Source organism: Ascaphus truei, chromosome 4 (assembly GCF_040206685.1).
Source record: "Ascaphus truei isolate aAscTru1 chromosome 4, aAscTru1.hap1, whole genome shotgun sequence".
In the NCBI taxonomy this organism is placed as follows: domain Eukaryota; kingdom Metazoa; phylum Chordata; class Amphibia; order Anura; family Ascaphidae; genus Ascaphus; species Ascaphus truei.
In genome coordinates this window covers 17,419,927-17,435,506 of record NC_134486.1, presented here as the reverse complement: position 1 = coordinate 17,435,506, position 15,580 = coordinate 17,419,927, and the positions used below count along the sequence as shown (strand labels likewise).

Here is a 15,580-nt window from a genome sequence, read left to right as displayed (position 1 = left end):
TGCTGTAAGAGCTGTGCGGGGAGACACAGAGAGAGGGGCCGCTTCTCTCTCTGCTGTAAGAGCTGTGCGGGGACACACAGAGAGAGGGACCGCTTCTCTCTTATCTCTCTGCTGTAAGGCCGAGTCCATAGACGGACAGGCCGTGCTGAGGCGTGCGGACGCTCCGCGCTGAGCCCCTGCATCCTCAATGTGGATGCCTTGAGAGGGGGCTCACGCGAGCGTCCGCAGGCGTGCTAACGAGATGGAGGTTTCAGCCGAGCGCCAAGCTGTTTTTCAGCGCGCTGTCGGCTGAAAACCTCCAATCACAGCACAGCAGTGTCGACGTCACGGCGCCGTGACGTCGGCGCCGTGACGTTGACGTCAGTGCGTCGCGGGCGATTGGCCCAGCGGCGTCACTGCCCCGCCTCCAACCACCTCCCCCCGGCTCCGATCGCGCCCGCTGGCTCGCCTGTATGGGCATGAAATCGGCCAGATCTCAGCAGGCGAGCCTCAGCGTCAGCGCGGCTCGGATCGCCTCACCCCTCTATGGCCCGGGCCTAAGAGCTGTGTGGGGAGACACACAGAGAGGGACCACTTCTCTCTGATCTCTCTGCTCTAAGAGCTGTGTGGGGAGACACAGAGAGGGACCACTTCTCTCTGATATCTCTGCTCTAAAAGCTGTGTGGGGAGACACAGAGAGGGGCCGCTTCTCTCTGATCTCTCTGCTGTAAGAGCTGTGTGGGGGACACAGCGAGGGGCCGCTTCTCTCTTATCTCTCTGCTGTAAGAGCTGTGCGGGGAGACACAGAGAGAGGGGCCGCTTCTCTCTGATCTCTCTGCTGTAAGAGCTGTGCGGGGAGACACAGAGAGAGGGGCCGCTTCTCTCTGCTCTCTCTGCTGTAAGAGCTGTGCGGCGAGACACAGAGAGAGGGACCGCTTCTCTCTGCTCTTTCTGCTGTAAGAGCTGTGCGGGGAGACACAGAGAGAGGGGCCGCTTCTCTCTGCTCTCTCTGCTGTAAGAGCTGTGCGGGGAGATACAGAGAGAGGGAGCGCTTCTCTCTGCTCTCTCTGCTGTAAGAGCTGTGCAGGGAGACACAGAGAGAGGGGGCGCTTCTCTCTGCTCTCTCTGCTGTAAGAGCTGTGTGGGGAGACACAGAGAGAGGGACTGCTTCTCTCTGAACTCTACTGTAAGAGCTGTGCGGGGAGACACAGAGACAGGGACCACTTCTCTCTGCTCTCTGCTGTAAGCGCTGTGCGGGGAGACACAGACAGATGGGCAGCTTCTCTCTGATCTCTCTGCTGTAAGAGCTGTGCGAGGAGACACAGAGAGAGGGACCGCTTCTCTCTGAACTCTGCTGTAAGAGCTGTGCGAGGAGACACAGAGAGAGGGACCACTTCTCTCTGCTCTCTGCTGTAAGCGCTGTGCGGGGAGACACAGACAGAGGGACCGCTTCTCTCTGCTCTCTCTGCTGTAAGAGCTGTGCGGGGAGACACAGAGAGAGGGGCCGCTTCTCTCTGCTATCTCTGCTGTAAGAGCTGTGCGGGGAGATACAGAGAGAGGGAGCGCTTCTCTCTGCTCTCTCTGCTGTAAGAGCTGTGCGGGGAGACACAGAGAGAGGGGCCGCTTCTCTCTGCTCCCTCTGCTGTAAGAGCTGTGCGGGGAGACACAGAGAGAGGGACTGCTTCTCTCTGAACTCTGCTGTAAGAGCTGTGCGGGGAGACACAGAGACAGGGACCACTTCTCTCTGCTCTCTGCTGTAAGCGCTGTGCGGGGAGACACAGACAGATGGGCAGCTTCTCTCTGATCTCTCTGCTGTAAGAGCTGTGCGAGGAGACACAGAGAGAGGGACCGCTTATCTCTGAACTCTGCTGTAAGAGCTGTGCGAGGAGACACAGAGAGAGGGACCACTTCTCTCTGCTCTCTGCTGTAAGAGCTGTGCGGGGAGACACAGACAGATGGGCAGCTTCTCTCTGATCTCTCTGCAGTAAGAGCTGTGCGGGGAGACACAGAGAGAGGGGCCGCTTCTCTCTGCTCTGCTGTAAGAGCTGTGCGGGGAGACACAGAGACAGGGACCGCTTCTCTCTGATCTCTCTGCTGGAAGCGCTTTGCGGGGAGACACAGACAGATGGGCAGCTTCTCTCTGATCTCTCTGCTGTAAGAGCTGTGCGGGGAGACACAGAGGGAGGGACCGCTTCTCTCTGATCTCTCTGCTGTAAGAGCTGTGCGGGGAGACACAGAGAGAGGGGCCGCTTCTCTCTGAACTCTGCTGTAAGAGCTGTGCGAGGAGACACAGAGAGAGGGACCACTTACTTCTCTCTGCTCTCTGCTGTAAGAGCTGTGCGGGGAGACACAGACAGATGGGCAGCTTCTCTCTGATCTCTCTGCTGTAAGAGCTGTGCGGGGAGACACAGAGAGAGGGGCCGCTTCTCTCTGAACTCTGCTGTAAGAGCTGTGCGAGGAGACACAGAGAGAGGGACCACTTACTTCTCTCTGCTCTCTGCTGTAAGAGCTGTGCGGGGAGACACAGAGGGAGGGACCGCTTCTCTCTGATCTCTCTGCTGTAAGAGCTGTGCGAGGAGACACAGAGAGAGGGACCACTTACTTCTCTCTGCTCTCTGCAGTAAGAGCTTTGCGGGGAGACACAGAGAGAGGGACCGCTTCTCTCTGCTCTGCTGTAAGAGCTGTGCGGGGAGACACAGAGACAGGGACCGCTTCTCTCTGATCTCTCTGCTGGAAGCGCTTTGCGGGGAGACACAGACAGATGGGCAGCTTCTCTCTGATCTCTCTGCTGTAAGAGCTGTGCGGGGAGACACAGAGGGAGGGACCGCTTCTCTCTGATCTCTCTGCTGTAAGAGCTGTGCGGGGAGACACAGAGAGAGGGGCTGCTTCTCTCTGATCTCTCTGCTGTAAGAGCTGTGCGGGGAGACACAGAGGGAGGGACCGCTTCTCTCTGATCTCTCTGCGCAGCTCTTACAGACTGCTGGCGGTCCGATAGGATTAACGCTGCAGGATTCCAATTCAGAAGCGGTGACCCCCTCTGCATTAATCCTTCTGGGAAACACTGTTTTCTGGGCTGTGATGGTGTTTGGCTGCGATCACAGCCGCACTCCACCCGCTCCAAGTGCCACACAGGGGGAACTTGGATAGTGCCACACAGGGGGAACTTGGATAGTGCCACACAGGGGGAACTTGGATAGTGCCACACAGGGGGAACTTGGATAGTGCCACACAGGGGGAACTTGGATAGTGCCACACAGGGGGAACTTGGATAGTGCCACACAGGGGGAACTTGGATAGTGCCACACAGGGGGAACTTGGATAGTGCCACACAGGGGGAACTTGAATAGTGCCACACAGGGGGAACTTGAATAGTGCCACAACAGTATATACACTTTGCATTTGATTTCGTTTCAATGTTTCAGATTTTTGCAAAATAATTAACTTGGACATTTCCATTTTCTTTTTATTAGATATGCTGAAGCAAAATCTCTTGGAGAAGAAGTGAATAAAGTCAGGAACAGAATTAGTAAGTAAACGCACAGCTTTCTAAATGACTGTTATTGTAGACGCGTGTTCAGGGCCCATGCTGTAACACGTGTGTCCTACTTCTGAAGCAAGTGGTGCATTCCTTAGACTAACAATGTTACCTCAGCTTGTGGTGTGACTGCTCTCTCAGGTTGTGGTGTGACTGCTCTCTCAGCTTGTGGTGTGGCTGCTCTCTCAGCTTGTGGTGTGGCTGCTCTCTCAGCTTGTGGTGTGACTGCTCTCTCGGGTTGTGGTGTGACTGCACTCTCAGGTTGTGGTGTGACTGCACTCTCAGCTTGTGGTGTGACTGCTCTCTCGGGTTGTGGTGTGACTGCACTCACAGGTTGTGGTGTGACTGCACTCTCAGCTTGTGGTGTGACTGCTCTCTCGGGTTGTGGTGTGACTGCACTCACAGGTTGTGGTGTGACTGCTCTCTCAGGTTGTGGTGTGACTGCTCTCTAAGGTTGTGGTCTGACTGCACTCTCAGGTTGTGGTGTGACTGCTCTCTCAGGTTGTGGTGTGACTGCACTCTCAGGTTGTGGTGTGACTGCTCTCTCAGGTTGTGGTGTGACTGCACTCTCAGGTTGTGGTGTGACTGCTCTCTCAGGTTGTGGTGTGACTGCTCTCTCAGGTTGTGGTGTGACTGCTCTCTCAGGTTGTGGTGTGACTGCTCTCTCAGGTTGTGGTGTGACTGCTCTCTCAGGTTGTGGTGTGACTGCTCTCTCAGCTTCTGGTGTGACTGCTCTCTCAGCTTGTGGTGTGACTGCTCTCTCAGGTTGTGGTGGACTGCTCTCTCAGCTTGTGGTGTGACTGCTCTCTCAGCGTGTTGTGTGACTGCTCTCGCAGGTTGTGGTGTGACTGCTCTCTCAGGTTGTGGTGTGACTGCTCTCTCAGGTTGTTGTGTGACTGCACTCTCAGCTTGTGGTGTGACTGCTCTCTCAGGTTGTGGTGTGACTGCTCTCTCAGCTTGTTGTGTGACTGCTCTCTCAGCTTGTGCTGTGACTGCTCTCTCAGGTTGTGGTGTGACTGCTCTCTCAGCTTGTGGTGTGACTGCTCTCTCAGCTTGTGGTGTGACTGCTCTCTCAGGTTGTGGTGTGACTGCTCTCTCAGCTTGTGCTGTGACTGCTCTCGCAGCTTGTGCTGTGACTGCTCTCGCAGCTTGTGGTGTGACTGCTCTCTCAGCTTGTGGTGTGACTGCTCTCGCAGGTTGTGGTGTGACTGCTCCCTCAGCTTGTGGCGTGACTGCTTTCTCAGCTTGTGGTGTGACTGCTCTCTCAGCTTGTGGTGTGACTGCTCTCTCAGATTGTGGTGTGACTGCTCTCTCAGATTGTGGTGTGACTGCTCTCTCAGCTTGTGGTGTGTCACATGTTATTTAGGCACACTTTAATCAGTAGTAGTGGTGCTGTATTCACATGTTATTTAGGCAAACCTTAATCAGTAGTAGTAGTGCTGTATTCACATGTTATTTAGGCACACTTTAATCAGTAGTAGTGGTGCTGTATTCACATGTTATTTAGGCACACCTTAATCAGTAGTAGTGGTGCTGTATTCACATGTTATTTAGGCAAACCTTAATCAGTAGTAGTAGTGCTGTATTCACATGTTATTTAGGCACACTTTAATCAGTAGTAGTGGTGCTGTATTCACATGTTATTTAGGCACACCTTAATCAGTAGTAGTGGTGCTGTATTCACATGTTATTTAGGCACACTTTAATCAGTAGTAGTGGTGCTGTATTCACCTGTTATTTAGGCACACTTTAATCAGTAGTAGTGGTGCTGTATTCACATGTTATTTAGGCACACTTTAATCAGTAGTAGTAGTGCTGTATTCACATGTTATTTAGGCACACCTTAATCAGTAGTAGTGGTGCTGTATTCACATGTTATTTAGGCACACTTTAATCAGTAGTAGTAGTGCTGTATTCACATGTTATTTAGGCACACCTTAATCAGTAGTAGTGGTGCTGTATTCACATGTTATTTAGGCACACCTTAATCAGTAGTAGTAGTGCTGTATTCACATGTTATTTAGGCACACTTTAATCAGTAGTAGTAGTGCTGTATTCACATGTTATTTAGGCACACCTTAATCAGTAGTAGTGGTGCTGTATTCACATGTTATTTAGGCACACTTTAATCAGTAGTAGTGGTGCTGTATTCACATGTTATTTAGGCACACCTTAATCAGTAGTAGTGGTGCTGTATTCACATGTTATTTAGGCACACCTTAATCAGTAGTAGTGGTGCTGTATTCACATGTTATTTAGGCACACTTTAATCAGTAGTAGTGGTGCTGTATTCACATGTTATTTAGGCACACTTTAATCAGTAGTAGTGGTGCTGTATTCACATGTTATTTAGGCACACCTTAATCAGTAGTAGTGGTGCTGTATTCACATGTTATTTAGGCACACTTTAATCAGTAGTAGTGGTGCTGTATTCACATGTTATTTAGGCACACCTTAATCAGTAGTAGTGGTGCTGTATTCACATGTTATTTAGGCACACTTTAATCAGTAGTAGTAGTGCTGTATTCACATGTTATTTAGGCACACTTTAATCAGTAGTAGTGGTGCTGTATTCACATGTTATTTAGGCACACTTTAATCAGTAGTAGTGGTGCTGTATTCACATGTTATTTAGGCACACCTTAATCAGTAGTAGTGGTGCTGTATTCACATGTTATTTAGGCACACTTTAATCAGTAGTAGTGGTGCTGTATTCACATGTTATTTAGGCACACCTTAATCAGTAGTAGTAGTGCTGTATTCACATGTTATTTAGGCACACTTTAATCAGTAGTAGTGGTGCTGTATTCACATGTTATTTAGGCACACTTTAATCAGTAGTAGTAGTGCTGTATTCACATGTTATTTAGGCACACCTTAATCAGTAGTAGTGGTGCTGTATTCACATGTTATTTAGGCACACTTTAATCAGTAGTAGTAGTGCTGTATTCACATGTTATTTAGGCACACCTTAATCAGTAGTAGTGGTGCTGTATTCACATGTTATTTAGGCACACTTTAATCAGTAGTAGTGGTGCTGTATTCACATGTTATTTAGGCACACCTTAATCAGTAGTAGTAGTGCTGTATTCACATGTTATTTAGGCACACTTTAACCAGTAGTAGTGGTGCTGTATTCACATGTTATTTAGGCAGACCTTAATCAGTAGTAGTGGTGCTGTATTCACATGTTATTTAGGCACACTTTAATCAGTAGTAGTGGTGCTGTATTCACATGTTATTTAGGCACACTTTAATCAGTAGTAGTAGTGCTGTATTCACATGTTATTTAGGCACACCTTAATCAGTAGTAGTGGTGCTGTATTCACATGTTATTTAGGCACACTTTAATCAGTAGTAGTGGTGCTGTATTCACATGTTATTTAGGCACACTTTAATCAGTAGTAGTGGTGCTGTATTCACATGTTATTTAGGCACACTTTAATCAGTAGTAGTTGTGCTGTATTCACATGTTATTTAGGCACACCTTAATCAGTAGTAGTGGTGCTGTATTCACATGTTATTTAGGCACACTTTAATCAGTAGTAGTGGTGCTGTATTCACATGTTATTTAGGCACACTTTAATCAGTAGTAGTGGTGCTGTATTCACATGTTATTTAGGCACACCTTAATCAGTAGTAGTGGTGCTGTATTCACATGTTATTTAGGCACACTTTAATCAGTAGTAGTAGTGCTGTATTCACATGTTATTTAGGCACACTTTAATCAGTAGTAGTGGTGCTGTATTCACATGTTATTTAGGCACACTTTAATCAGTAGTAGTGGTGCTGTATTCACATGTTATTTAGGCACACCTTAATCAGTAGTAGTGGTGCTGTATTCACATGTTATTTAGGCACACTTTAATCAGTAGTAGTGGTGCTGTATTCACATGTTATTTAGGCACACCTTAATCAGTAGTAGTAGTGCTGTATTCACATGTTATTTAGGCACACTTTAATCAGTAGTAGTGGTGCTGTATTCACATGTTATTTAGGCACACTTTAATCAGTAGTAGTAGTGCTGTATTCACATGTTATTTAGGCACACCTTAATCAGTAGTAGTGGTGCTGTATTCACATGTTATTTAGGCACACTTTAATCAGTAGTAGTAGTGCTGTATTCACATGTTATTTAGGCACACCTTAATCAGTAGTAGTGGTGCTGTATTCACATGTTATTTAGGCACACTTTAATCAGTAGTAGTGGTGCTGTATTCACATGTTATTTAGGCACACCTTAATCAGTAGTAGTAGTGCTGTATTCACATGTTATTTAGGCACACTTTAACCAGTAGTAGTGGTGCTGTATTCACATGTTATTTAGGCAGACCTTAATCAGTAGTAGTGGTGCTGTATTCACATGTTATTTAGGCACACTTTAATCAGTAGTAGTGGTGCTGTATTCACATGTTATTTAGGCACACTTTAATCAGTAGTAGTAGTGCTGTATTCACATGTTATTTAGGCACACCTTAATCAGTAGTAGTGGTGCTGTATTCACATGTTATTTAGGCACACTTTAATCAGTAGTAGTGGTGCTGTATTCACATGTTATTTAGGCACACTTTAATCAGTAGTAGTGGTGCTGTATTCACATGTTATTTAGGCACACTTTAATCAGTAGTAGTTGTGCTGTATTCACATGTTATTTAGGCACACCTTAATCAGTAGTAGTGGTGCTGTATTCACATGTTATTTAGGCACACTTTAATCAGTAGTAGTGGTGCTGTATTCACATGTTATTTAGGCAAACCTTAATCAGTAGTAGTAGTGCTGTATTCACATGTTATTTAGGCACACCTTAATCAGTAGTAGTAGTGCTGTATTCACATGTTATTTAGGCACACCTTAATCAGTAGTAGTGGTGCTGTATTCACATGTTATTTAGGCACACTTTAATCAGTAGTAGTGGTGCTGTATTCACATGTTATTTAGGCACACTTTAATCAGTAGTAGTGGTGCTGTATTCACATGTTATTTAGGCACACTTTAATCAGTAGTAGTGGTGCTGTATTCACATGTTATTTAGGCACACTTTAATCAGTAGTAGTAGTGCTGTATTCACATGTTATTTAGGCACACCTTAATCAGTAGTAGTGGTGCTGTATTCACATGTTATTTAGGCACACTTTAATCAGTAGTAGTGGTGCTGTATTCACATGTTATTTAGGCACACTTTAATCAGTAGTAGTGGTGCTGTATTCACATGTTATTTAGGCACACTTTAATCAGTAGTAGTGGTGCTGTATTCACATGTTATTTAGGCACACCTTAATCAGTAGTAGTGGTGCTGTATTCACATGTTATTTAGGCACACTTTAATCAGTAGTAGTGGTGCTGTATTCACATGTTATTTAGGCAAACCTTAATCAGTAGTAGTAGTGCTGTATTCACATGTTATTTAGGCACACCTTAATCAGTAGTAGTAGTGCTGTATTCACATGTTATTTAGGCACACTTTAATCAGTAGTAGTGGTGCTGTATTCACATGTTATTTAGGCACACTTTAATCAGTAGTAGTGGTGCTGTATTCACATATTATTTAGGCACACCTTAATCAGTAGTAGTGGTGCTGTATTCACATGTTATTTAGGCAAACCTTAATCAGTAGTAGTAGTGCTGTATTCACATGTTATTTAGGCACACCTTAATCAGTAGTAGTAGTGCTGTATTCACATGTTATTTAGGCAAACCTTAATCAGTAGTAGTAGTGCTGTACACTTCTCTCTTCTCACTTTTCTCTGTCTGCTCACAAGTCTTTTTAAATAATTACAAAAAGGGATTCTTGGCTTTTATCACACTCTAATTATAACTGTAAGTAATAACTCCACCCTAACTCGTCCTATTGCTCTATATTATAGGGTTGCCAGGTGTCCAGTATTGAACTGGACACTCTGTCCAGTAAATAATTAGAGGTAATGCTGGACAAGTATGTGTCCGGTATTACCTCTCTGGACATAGTGACCTACAGTAACTGGCTTGGGGAGGCTGCAGAATTTACCCCAGCAGGGAGAGCGAAGGGCTGTTGGTAAGGGGCTGGGCAGCTTCCTCTGTTCCTCTATCCTGATTGGCTGCTGCTGGGTAATGCAGCCAATCAGGAGGAGATGCCTGGCGGTGGGGCCAAGGAGAGGAGGAAACAGCATGAAGCGGTGAGAGGTGTGTGTGTCTCGAGCTCATCATACCTTTCACCATTGGGCCCAGTATTTTTGGAGAAGCCACCTGGCAACCCTATCTATATAACCATTGTAAAGCAACACAAACTGCCATAAAGTTGTGTGTAAAAGGAGGAGCACTTGTTTTAGATGCTGCACTTAGGGCCAGATTTATTAAATGGCGCTACACCTCCAAATACTGAACCTTCAGTTGAATGAGCCATGAGGTGTTTTAAGGCTTAGCACCAAATTGGTACAGTACTTCAGTGTCTTTTTTAACAGCTAACCACCTGCATTGAAGCTCGATGTGTATACTACTGTGTAACAAATAGACTATTAAGTAATTGTGTGTTCTTAATTATAAAGGTCTTAGAAGGACCAACACAGGTTATATGCTGTTGACTGTTAATGCTAAAAATGAATGGGACCACTGTACCTGCCAGTGAGTGAGATTCCCGCTAAGTGAGTGAGAGGTGCTAGTGGATTGAGAGAGATTTTCATATAAAGTTCCGCTGTTCCAGCATGAGAACGTCAAGATGCCACTATGTAGAAAAATACATAGGCCTGTATTTGCAAAACTGTATATATATATATGTACAGTTAGGGCCGGTAATAATTGGACACTGATACAAGTTTTGTTATTTTGGCTGTGTACCAAAATAAATTCAAGTTACAGTTAAATAATGAATATGTGCTTAAAGTGTAGTATATCAGCTTTAATTTGAGGGTATTCACATCCAAATTGGAGGAAGGGTTTAGGAATTACATCTCTTTAATATATAGCCCCCTCTTTTTAAAGGGACCAAAGGTAATTGGACAATTGACTCAAACGCTGTTTCATGGACAGGTGTGGGCTATTCCTTCATTATTTCATCATCAATTAAGCAGGTAAAAGGTCTTGAGTTGATTCCAGGAGTGAAACAGGGCATCCTTAGGCTTAAAAAAAAAGAAAATCCATCAGAGAGATAGCAGAAACATTAGGAGTGGCCAAATCAACAGTTTGGTACATTCTGAGAAAAAAAGAACGCACTGGTGAGCTCTGCAACCCCAAAAGGCCTGGACGTCCACAGAAGACAACAGTGGTGGATGATCATAGGATCCTTTCCATGGTAAAGAAAAACCCCTTCACAACTTCCAGCCAAGTGAAGAACACTCTCCAGGAAGTAGGCATATCATTATCCAAGTCTACCATAAAGAGAAGACTTCATGAGAGCAAATACAGAGGGTTCACCACAAGGTGCAAACCATTCATAAGTCTCAAGAATTGAAAGGCCAGATTGACATTGCCAAACAATATCTAAAAAAAGCCAGCCCAGTTCTGGAACAGCATTCTTTGGACAGATGAAACTAAGATCAACTTGTAACAGAATGATGGGAAGAAAAAAGTATGGAGAAGGCTTGGAACGGCTCATGGTCCGAAGCATACCACATCATCTTTAAACACGGTGGAGGCAGTGTGATTGCATGGGCATGCATGGCTTACAATGGCACTGGGTCACTAGTGTTTAGTGGAATATTCTGCAATGGCCGAGTCAATCACCTGATCTCAACCCGATCGAGCATGCATTTCACTTGCTGAAGACAAAACTTAAGGCAGAAAGACCCACGAACAAACAACAACTGAAGACAGCTGCAGTAAAGGCCTGGCAAAGCATCACAAAGGAGGAAACCCAGCGTTTGGTGATGTCCATGCGTTTCAGACTTCTAGCAGTCATTGCCTGCAAAGGATTCTCAACAAAGTATTAAAAATGAACATTTTATTTATGATTGTGTTAATTTGTCGAATTACATTTGAGCCCCTGAAATAAGGGGACTGTGCATGAAAATGGTTGCAATTCATAAACGTTTCAAACGATATTTTTGTTCAACCCCTTGAATTAAAGCTGAAAGTCTGCACTTCTATTGCATCTCAGTTGTTTCATTTCAAATCCATTGTGGTGGCGTACAGAGCCAAAATTCTAAAAATTGTGACAGTGTCCAATTCTTTCCGGACCTAACTGTATATACAAGTGCTCCATGCCCTGCCCTGGGCGACTCACTCACACTCACTGCGCCACCGAGAGAGGGTGGAGGTGGACTGCTCATTGCGTCGGGGGGAGAGATGGGGGGGGCTGATCATGAGCGACTCGGACAGACCCACCCAGGTCAGTCAGTCAGTCACCCACCCAGGTCAGTCAGTCAGTCACCCACCCGGGTCAGTGAGTCAGTCAGTCACCCACCCAGGTCAGTCAGTCACCCACCCAGGTCAGTCAGTCAGTCACCCACCCAGGTCAGTCAGTCACCCACCCAGGTCAGTCAGTCAGTCACCCACCCAGGTCAGTCAGTCAGTCACCCACCCAGGTCAGTCAGTCACCCACCCGGGTCAGTCAGTCAGTCACCCACCCAGGTCAGTCAGTCAGTCACCCACCCAGGTCAGTCAGTCAGTCACCCACCCAGGTCAGTCAGTCAGTCACCCACCCAGGTCAGTCAGTCACCCACCCGGGTCAGTCAGTCAGTCACCCACCCAGGTCAGTCACTCAGTCACCCACCCAGGTCAGTCAGTCAGTCACCCACCCGGGTCAGTCAGTCAGTCACCCACCCAGGTCAGTCAGTCAGTCACCCACCCAGGTCAGTCAGTCAGTCACCCACCCAGGTCAGTCAGTCACCCACCCAGGTCAGTCAGTCAGTCACCCACCCAGGTCAGTCACTCAGTCACCCACCCAGGTCAGTCAGTCAGTCACCCACCCGGGTCAGTCAGTCAGTCACCCACCCAGGTCAGTCAGTCACCCACCCAGGTCAGTCAGTCAGTCACCCAGGTCAGTCAGTCAGTCACCCACCCAGGTCAGTCAGTCAGTCACCCACCCAGGTCAGTCAGTCAGTCACCCACCCAGGTCAGTCAGTCAGTCACCCACCCAGGTCAGTCAGTCAGTCACCCACCCAGGTCAGTCAGTCAGTCACCCACCCGGGTCAGTCAGTCAGTCACCCACCCAGGTCAGTCAGTCAGTCACCCACCCAGGTCAGTCAGTCAGTCACCCACCCAGGTCAGTCAGTCAGTCACCCACCCAGGTCAGTCAGTCAGTCACCCACCCAGGTCAGTCAGTCAGTCACCCACCCGGGTCAGTCAGTCAGTCACCCACCCAGGTCAGTCAGTCACCCACCCAGGTCAGTCAGTCAGTCACCCACCCAGGTCAGTCAGTCAGTCACCCACCCAGGTCAGTCAGTCAGTCACCCACCCAGGTCAGTCAGTCAGTCAGTCACCCACCCAGGTCAGTCAGTCAGTCACCCACCCGGGTCAGTCAGTCAGTCACCCACCCAGGTCAGTCAGTCAGTCACCCACCCAGGTCAGTCACTCAGTCACCCACCCAGGTCAGTCAGTCACCCACCCAGGTCAGTCAGTCAGTCACCCACCCGGATCAGTCAGTCAGTCACCCACCCAGGTCAGTCAGTCAGTCACCCACCCAGGTCAGTCAGTCAGTCACCCACCCAGGTCAGTCAGTCAGTCACCCACCCAGGTCAGTCAGTCAGTCACCCACCCAGGTCAGTCAGTCAGTCACCCACCCAGGTCAGTCAGTCAGTCACCCACCCAGGTCAGTCAGTCACCCACCCAGGTCAGTCAGTCAGTCACCCACCCAGGTCAGTCAGTCAGTCACCCACCCAGGTCAGTCAGTCACCCACCCAGGTCAGTCAATCAGTCACCCACCCAGGTCAGTCACTCAGTCACCCACCCAGGTCAGTCAGTCAGTCACCCACCCGGGTCAGTCAGTCAGTCACCCACCCAGGTCAGTCAGTCACCCACCCAGGTCAGTCAGTCAGTCACCCAGGTCAGTCAGTCAGTCACCCACCCAGGTCAGTCAGTCAGTCACCCACCCAGGTCAGTCAGTCAGTCAGTCACCCACCCAGGTCAGTCAGTCAGTCACCCACCCAGGTCAGTCAGTCAGTCACCCACCCAGGTCAGTCAGTCAGTCAGTCAGTCACCCACCCAGGTCAGTCAGTCAGTCACCCACCCAGGTCAGTCAGTCAGTCACCCACCCGGGTCAGTCAGTCAGTCACCCACCCAGGTCAGTCAGTCAGTCACCCACCCAGGTCAGTCACTCAGTCACCCACCCAGGTCAGTCAGTCACCCACCCAGGTCAGTCAGTCAGTCACCCACCCGGATCAGTCAGTCACCCACCCAGGTCAGTCAGTCACCCACCCGGGTCAGTCAGTCACCCACCCAGGTCAGTCAGTCAGTCACCCACCCAGGTCAGTCAGTCAGTCACCCACCCAGGTCAGTCAGTCAGTCACCCACCCAGGTCAGTCAGTCAGTCACCCACCCAGGTCAGTCAGTCAGTCACCCACCCAGGTCAGTCAGTCAGTCAGTCAGTCACCCACCCAGGTCAGTCAGTCAGTCACCCACCCAGGTCAGTCAGTCAGTCACCCACCCAGGTCAGTCAGTCAGTCACCCACCCAGGTCAGTCAGTCAGTCACCCACCCAGGTCAGTCAGTCAGTCACCCACCCAGGTCAGTCACTCAGTCACCCACCCAGGTCAGTCAGTCAGTCACCCACCCGGGTCAGTCAGTCAGTCACCCACCCAGGTCAGTCAGTCACCCACCCGGGTCAGTCAGTCAGTCACCCACCCAGGTCAGTCAGTAACCCACCCAGGTCAGTCAGTCAGTCACCCACCCAGGTCAGTCAGTCAGTCACCCACCCAGGTCAGTCAGTCACCCACCCAGGTCAGTCAGTCAGTCACCCACCCAGGTCAGTCACTCACCCTCCCACCAAGGTCAGTCAGTCAAGGTCAGTAAGTCAGTCACTCACCCTCCCACCAAGGTCAGTAAGTCAGTCACCCAAGGTCAGTAAGTCAGTCACCCAAAGGTCAGTAAGTCAGTCACCCAAGGTCAGTAAGTCAGTCACCCAAGGTCAGTAAGTCAGTCACCCACCCAGGTCAGTAAGTCAATCAAGCCCACTCAGGTCAGTCAGTTAGTCAGTCAGTCACCCACCAAGGTCAGTCAGTCTGATTTCTGTGTAAACTTTATTGCTATACGACTCCTTATCTGCCACCAGGCTATGTGTATTAGAATGTCATTCATATGATGTCACGTGACAGATACATAGCCTCCCAGATACAACACCCAGTGCGTGACTTGCTTAGAGAAATTGTAATAACTCACAGAATTAAAAATAGAATGTATCTAATTTACAAACATAGATAAAAACCTTCTCCTTGACCTCAGGAAACATCATGCATAAATTTGGTTGTGATATCTTAAAAGGTGTCTAAATGCACAGCGACCAGACAAACAACTTTCCAAAATATGTAGTAGATGAGTCCACACTGCAATATCTTATGGTTCGGTCAGCTGCATCTAACAACTTTTTGTTTGTTTAAACCAATGTTGTAAAATCCATATTCCTGACCAGTCCTGGCTGCTCAATTTCTTTTTCTTGATATTTTTACATAATCGGAACCGGCTAACTGTTGTTTTTGGCCCTGCAGACCCCTTGGTTTACGAGATTCCAACTATTTTTGATGCTTCTGTTTAAAGCTATCACCGGGAAATCAATATGGGCGCCAAATCTCATGGGTCTCACGGGCCAATAGGAAGCCGCAAGAATAGACATCGGGGTGGAGTTGTCTGAAACACTCGCCCAAGGTCATGAACCAGCAAAATGTGCCCTTTATAAAGGAAAAAATAAAAATAAAAAAAGCCTCAACCTTTTCAGAGTTCACAAACAATTTGCCAAGTATTACGTCAATGTGCATTGCAATTTCACTTAAATGCTAATTTGCTAAATTCTCGAGAATCACTAGATTTGCTTGCAAAATGATTTAAAATGGCTAGATTCACTTAATGCGTTGATGATAAATAGGGCACACATTCTGTGTTTAGCCGGTTGGCAATTTTTTTACTGAAAGTGTACTAATTTGGCCTTGGTCCTGAAGCTTGGCTA

The 15,580-nt window shown here is 47.8% G+C and overlaps 1 protein-coding gene across 6 annotated transcripts in view; it reads left to right on the top strand.

Annotated features, from left to right (window-relative positions):
- Nucleotides 1–15,580, top strand: part of KIF6 (kinesin family member 6) — a 300,109-nt gene that overhangs the window by 187,223 nt on the left and 97,306 nt on the right. For all 6 annotated transcript variants that reach the window (XM_075595373.1, XM_075595374.1, XM_075595370.1 and 3 more), the window contains exon 15: nt 3,450–3,505. In XM_075595373.1, coding sequence (XP_075451488.1) covers nt 3,450–3,505 — 56 coding nt within the window. The remainder of the gene's footprint in view (nt 1–3,449; nt 3,506–15,580) is intronic.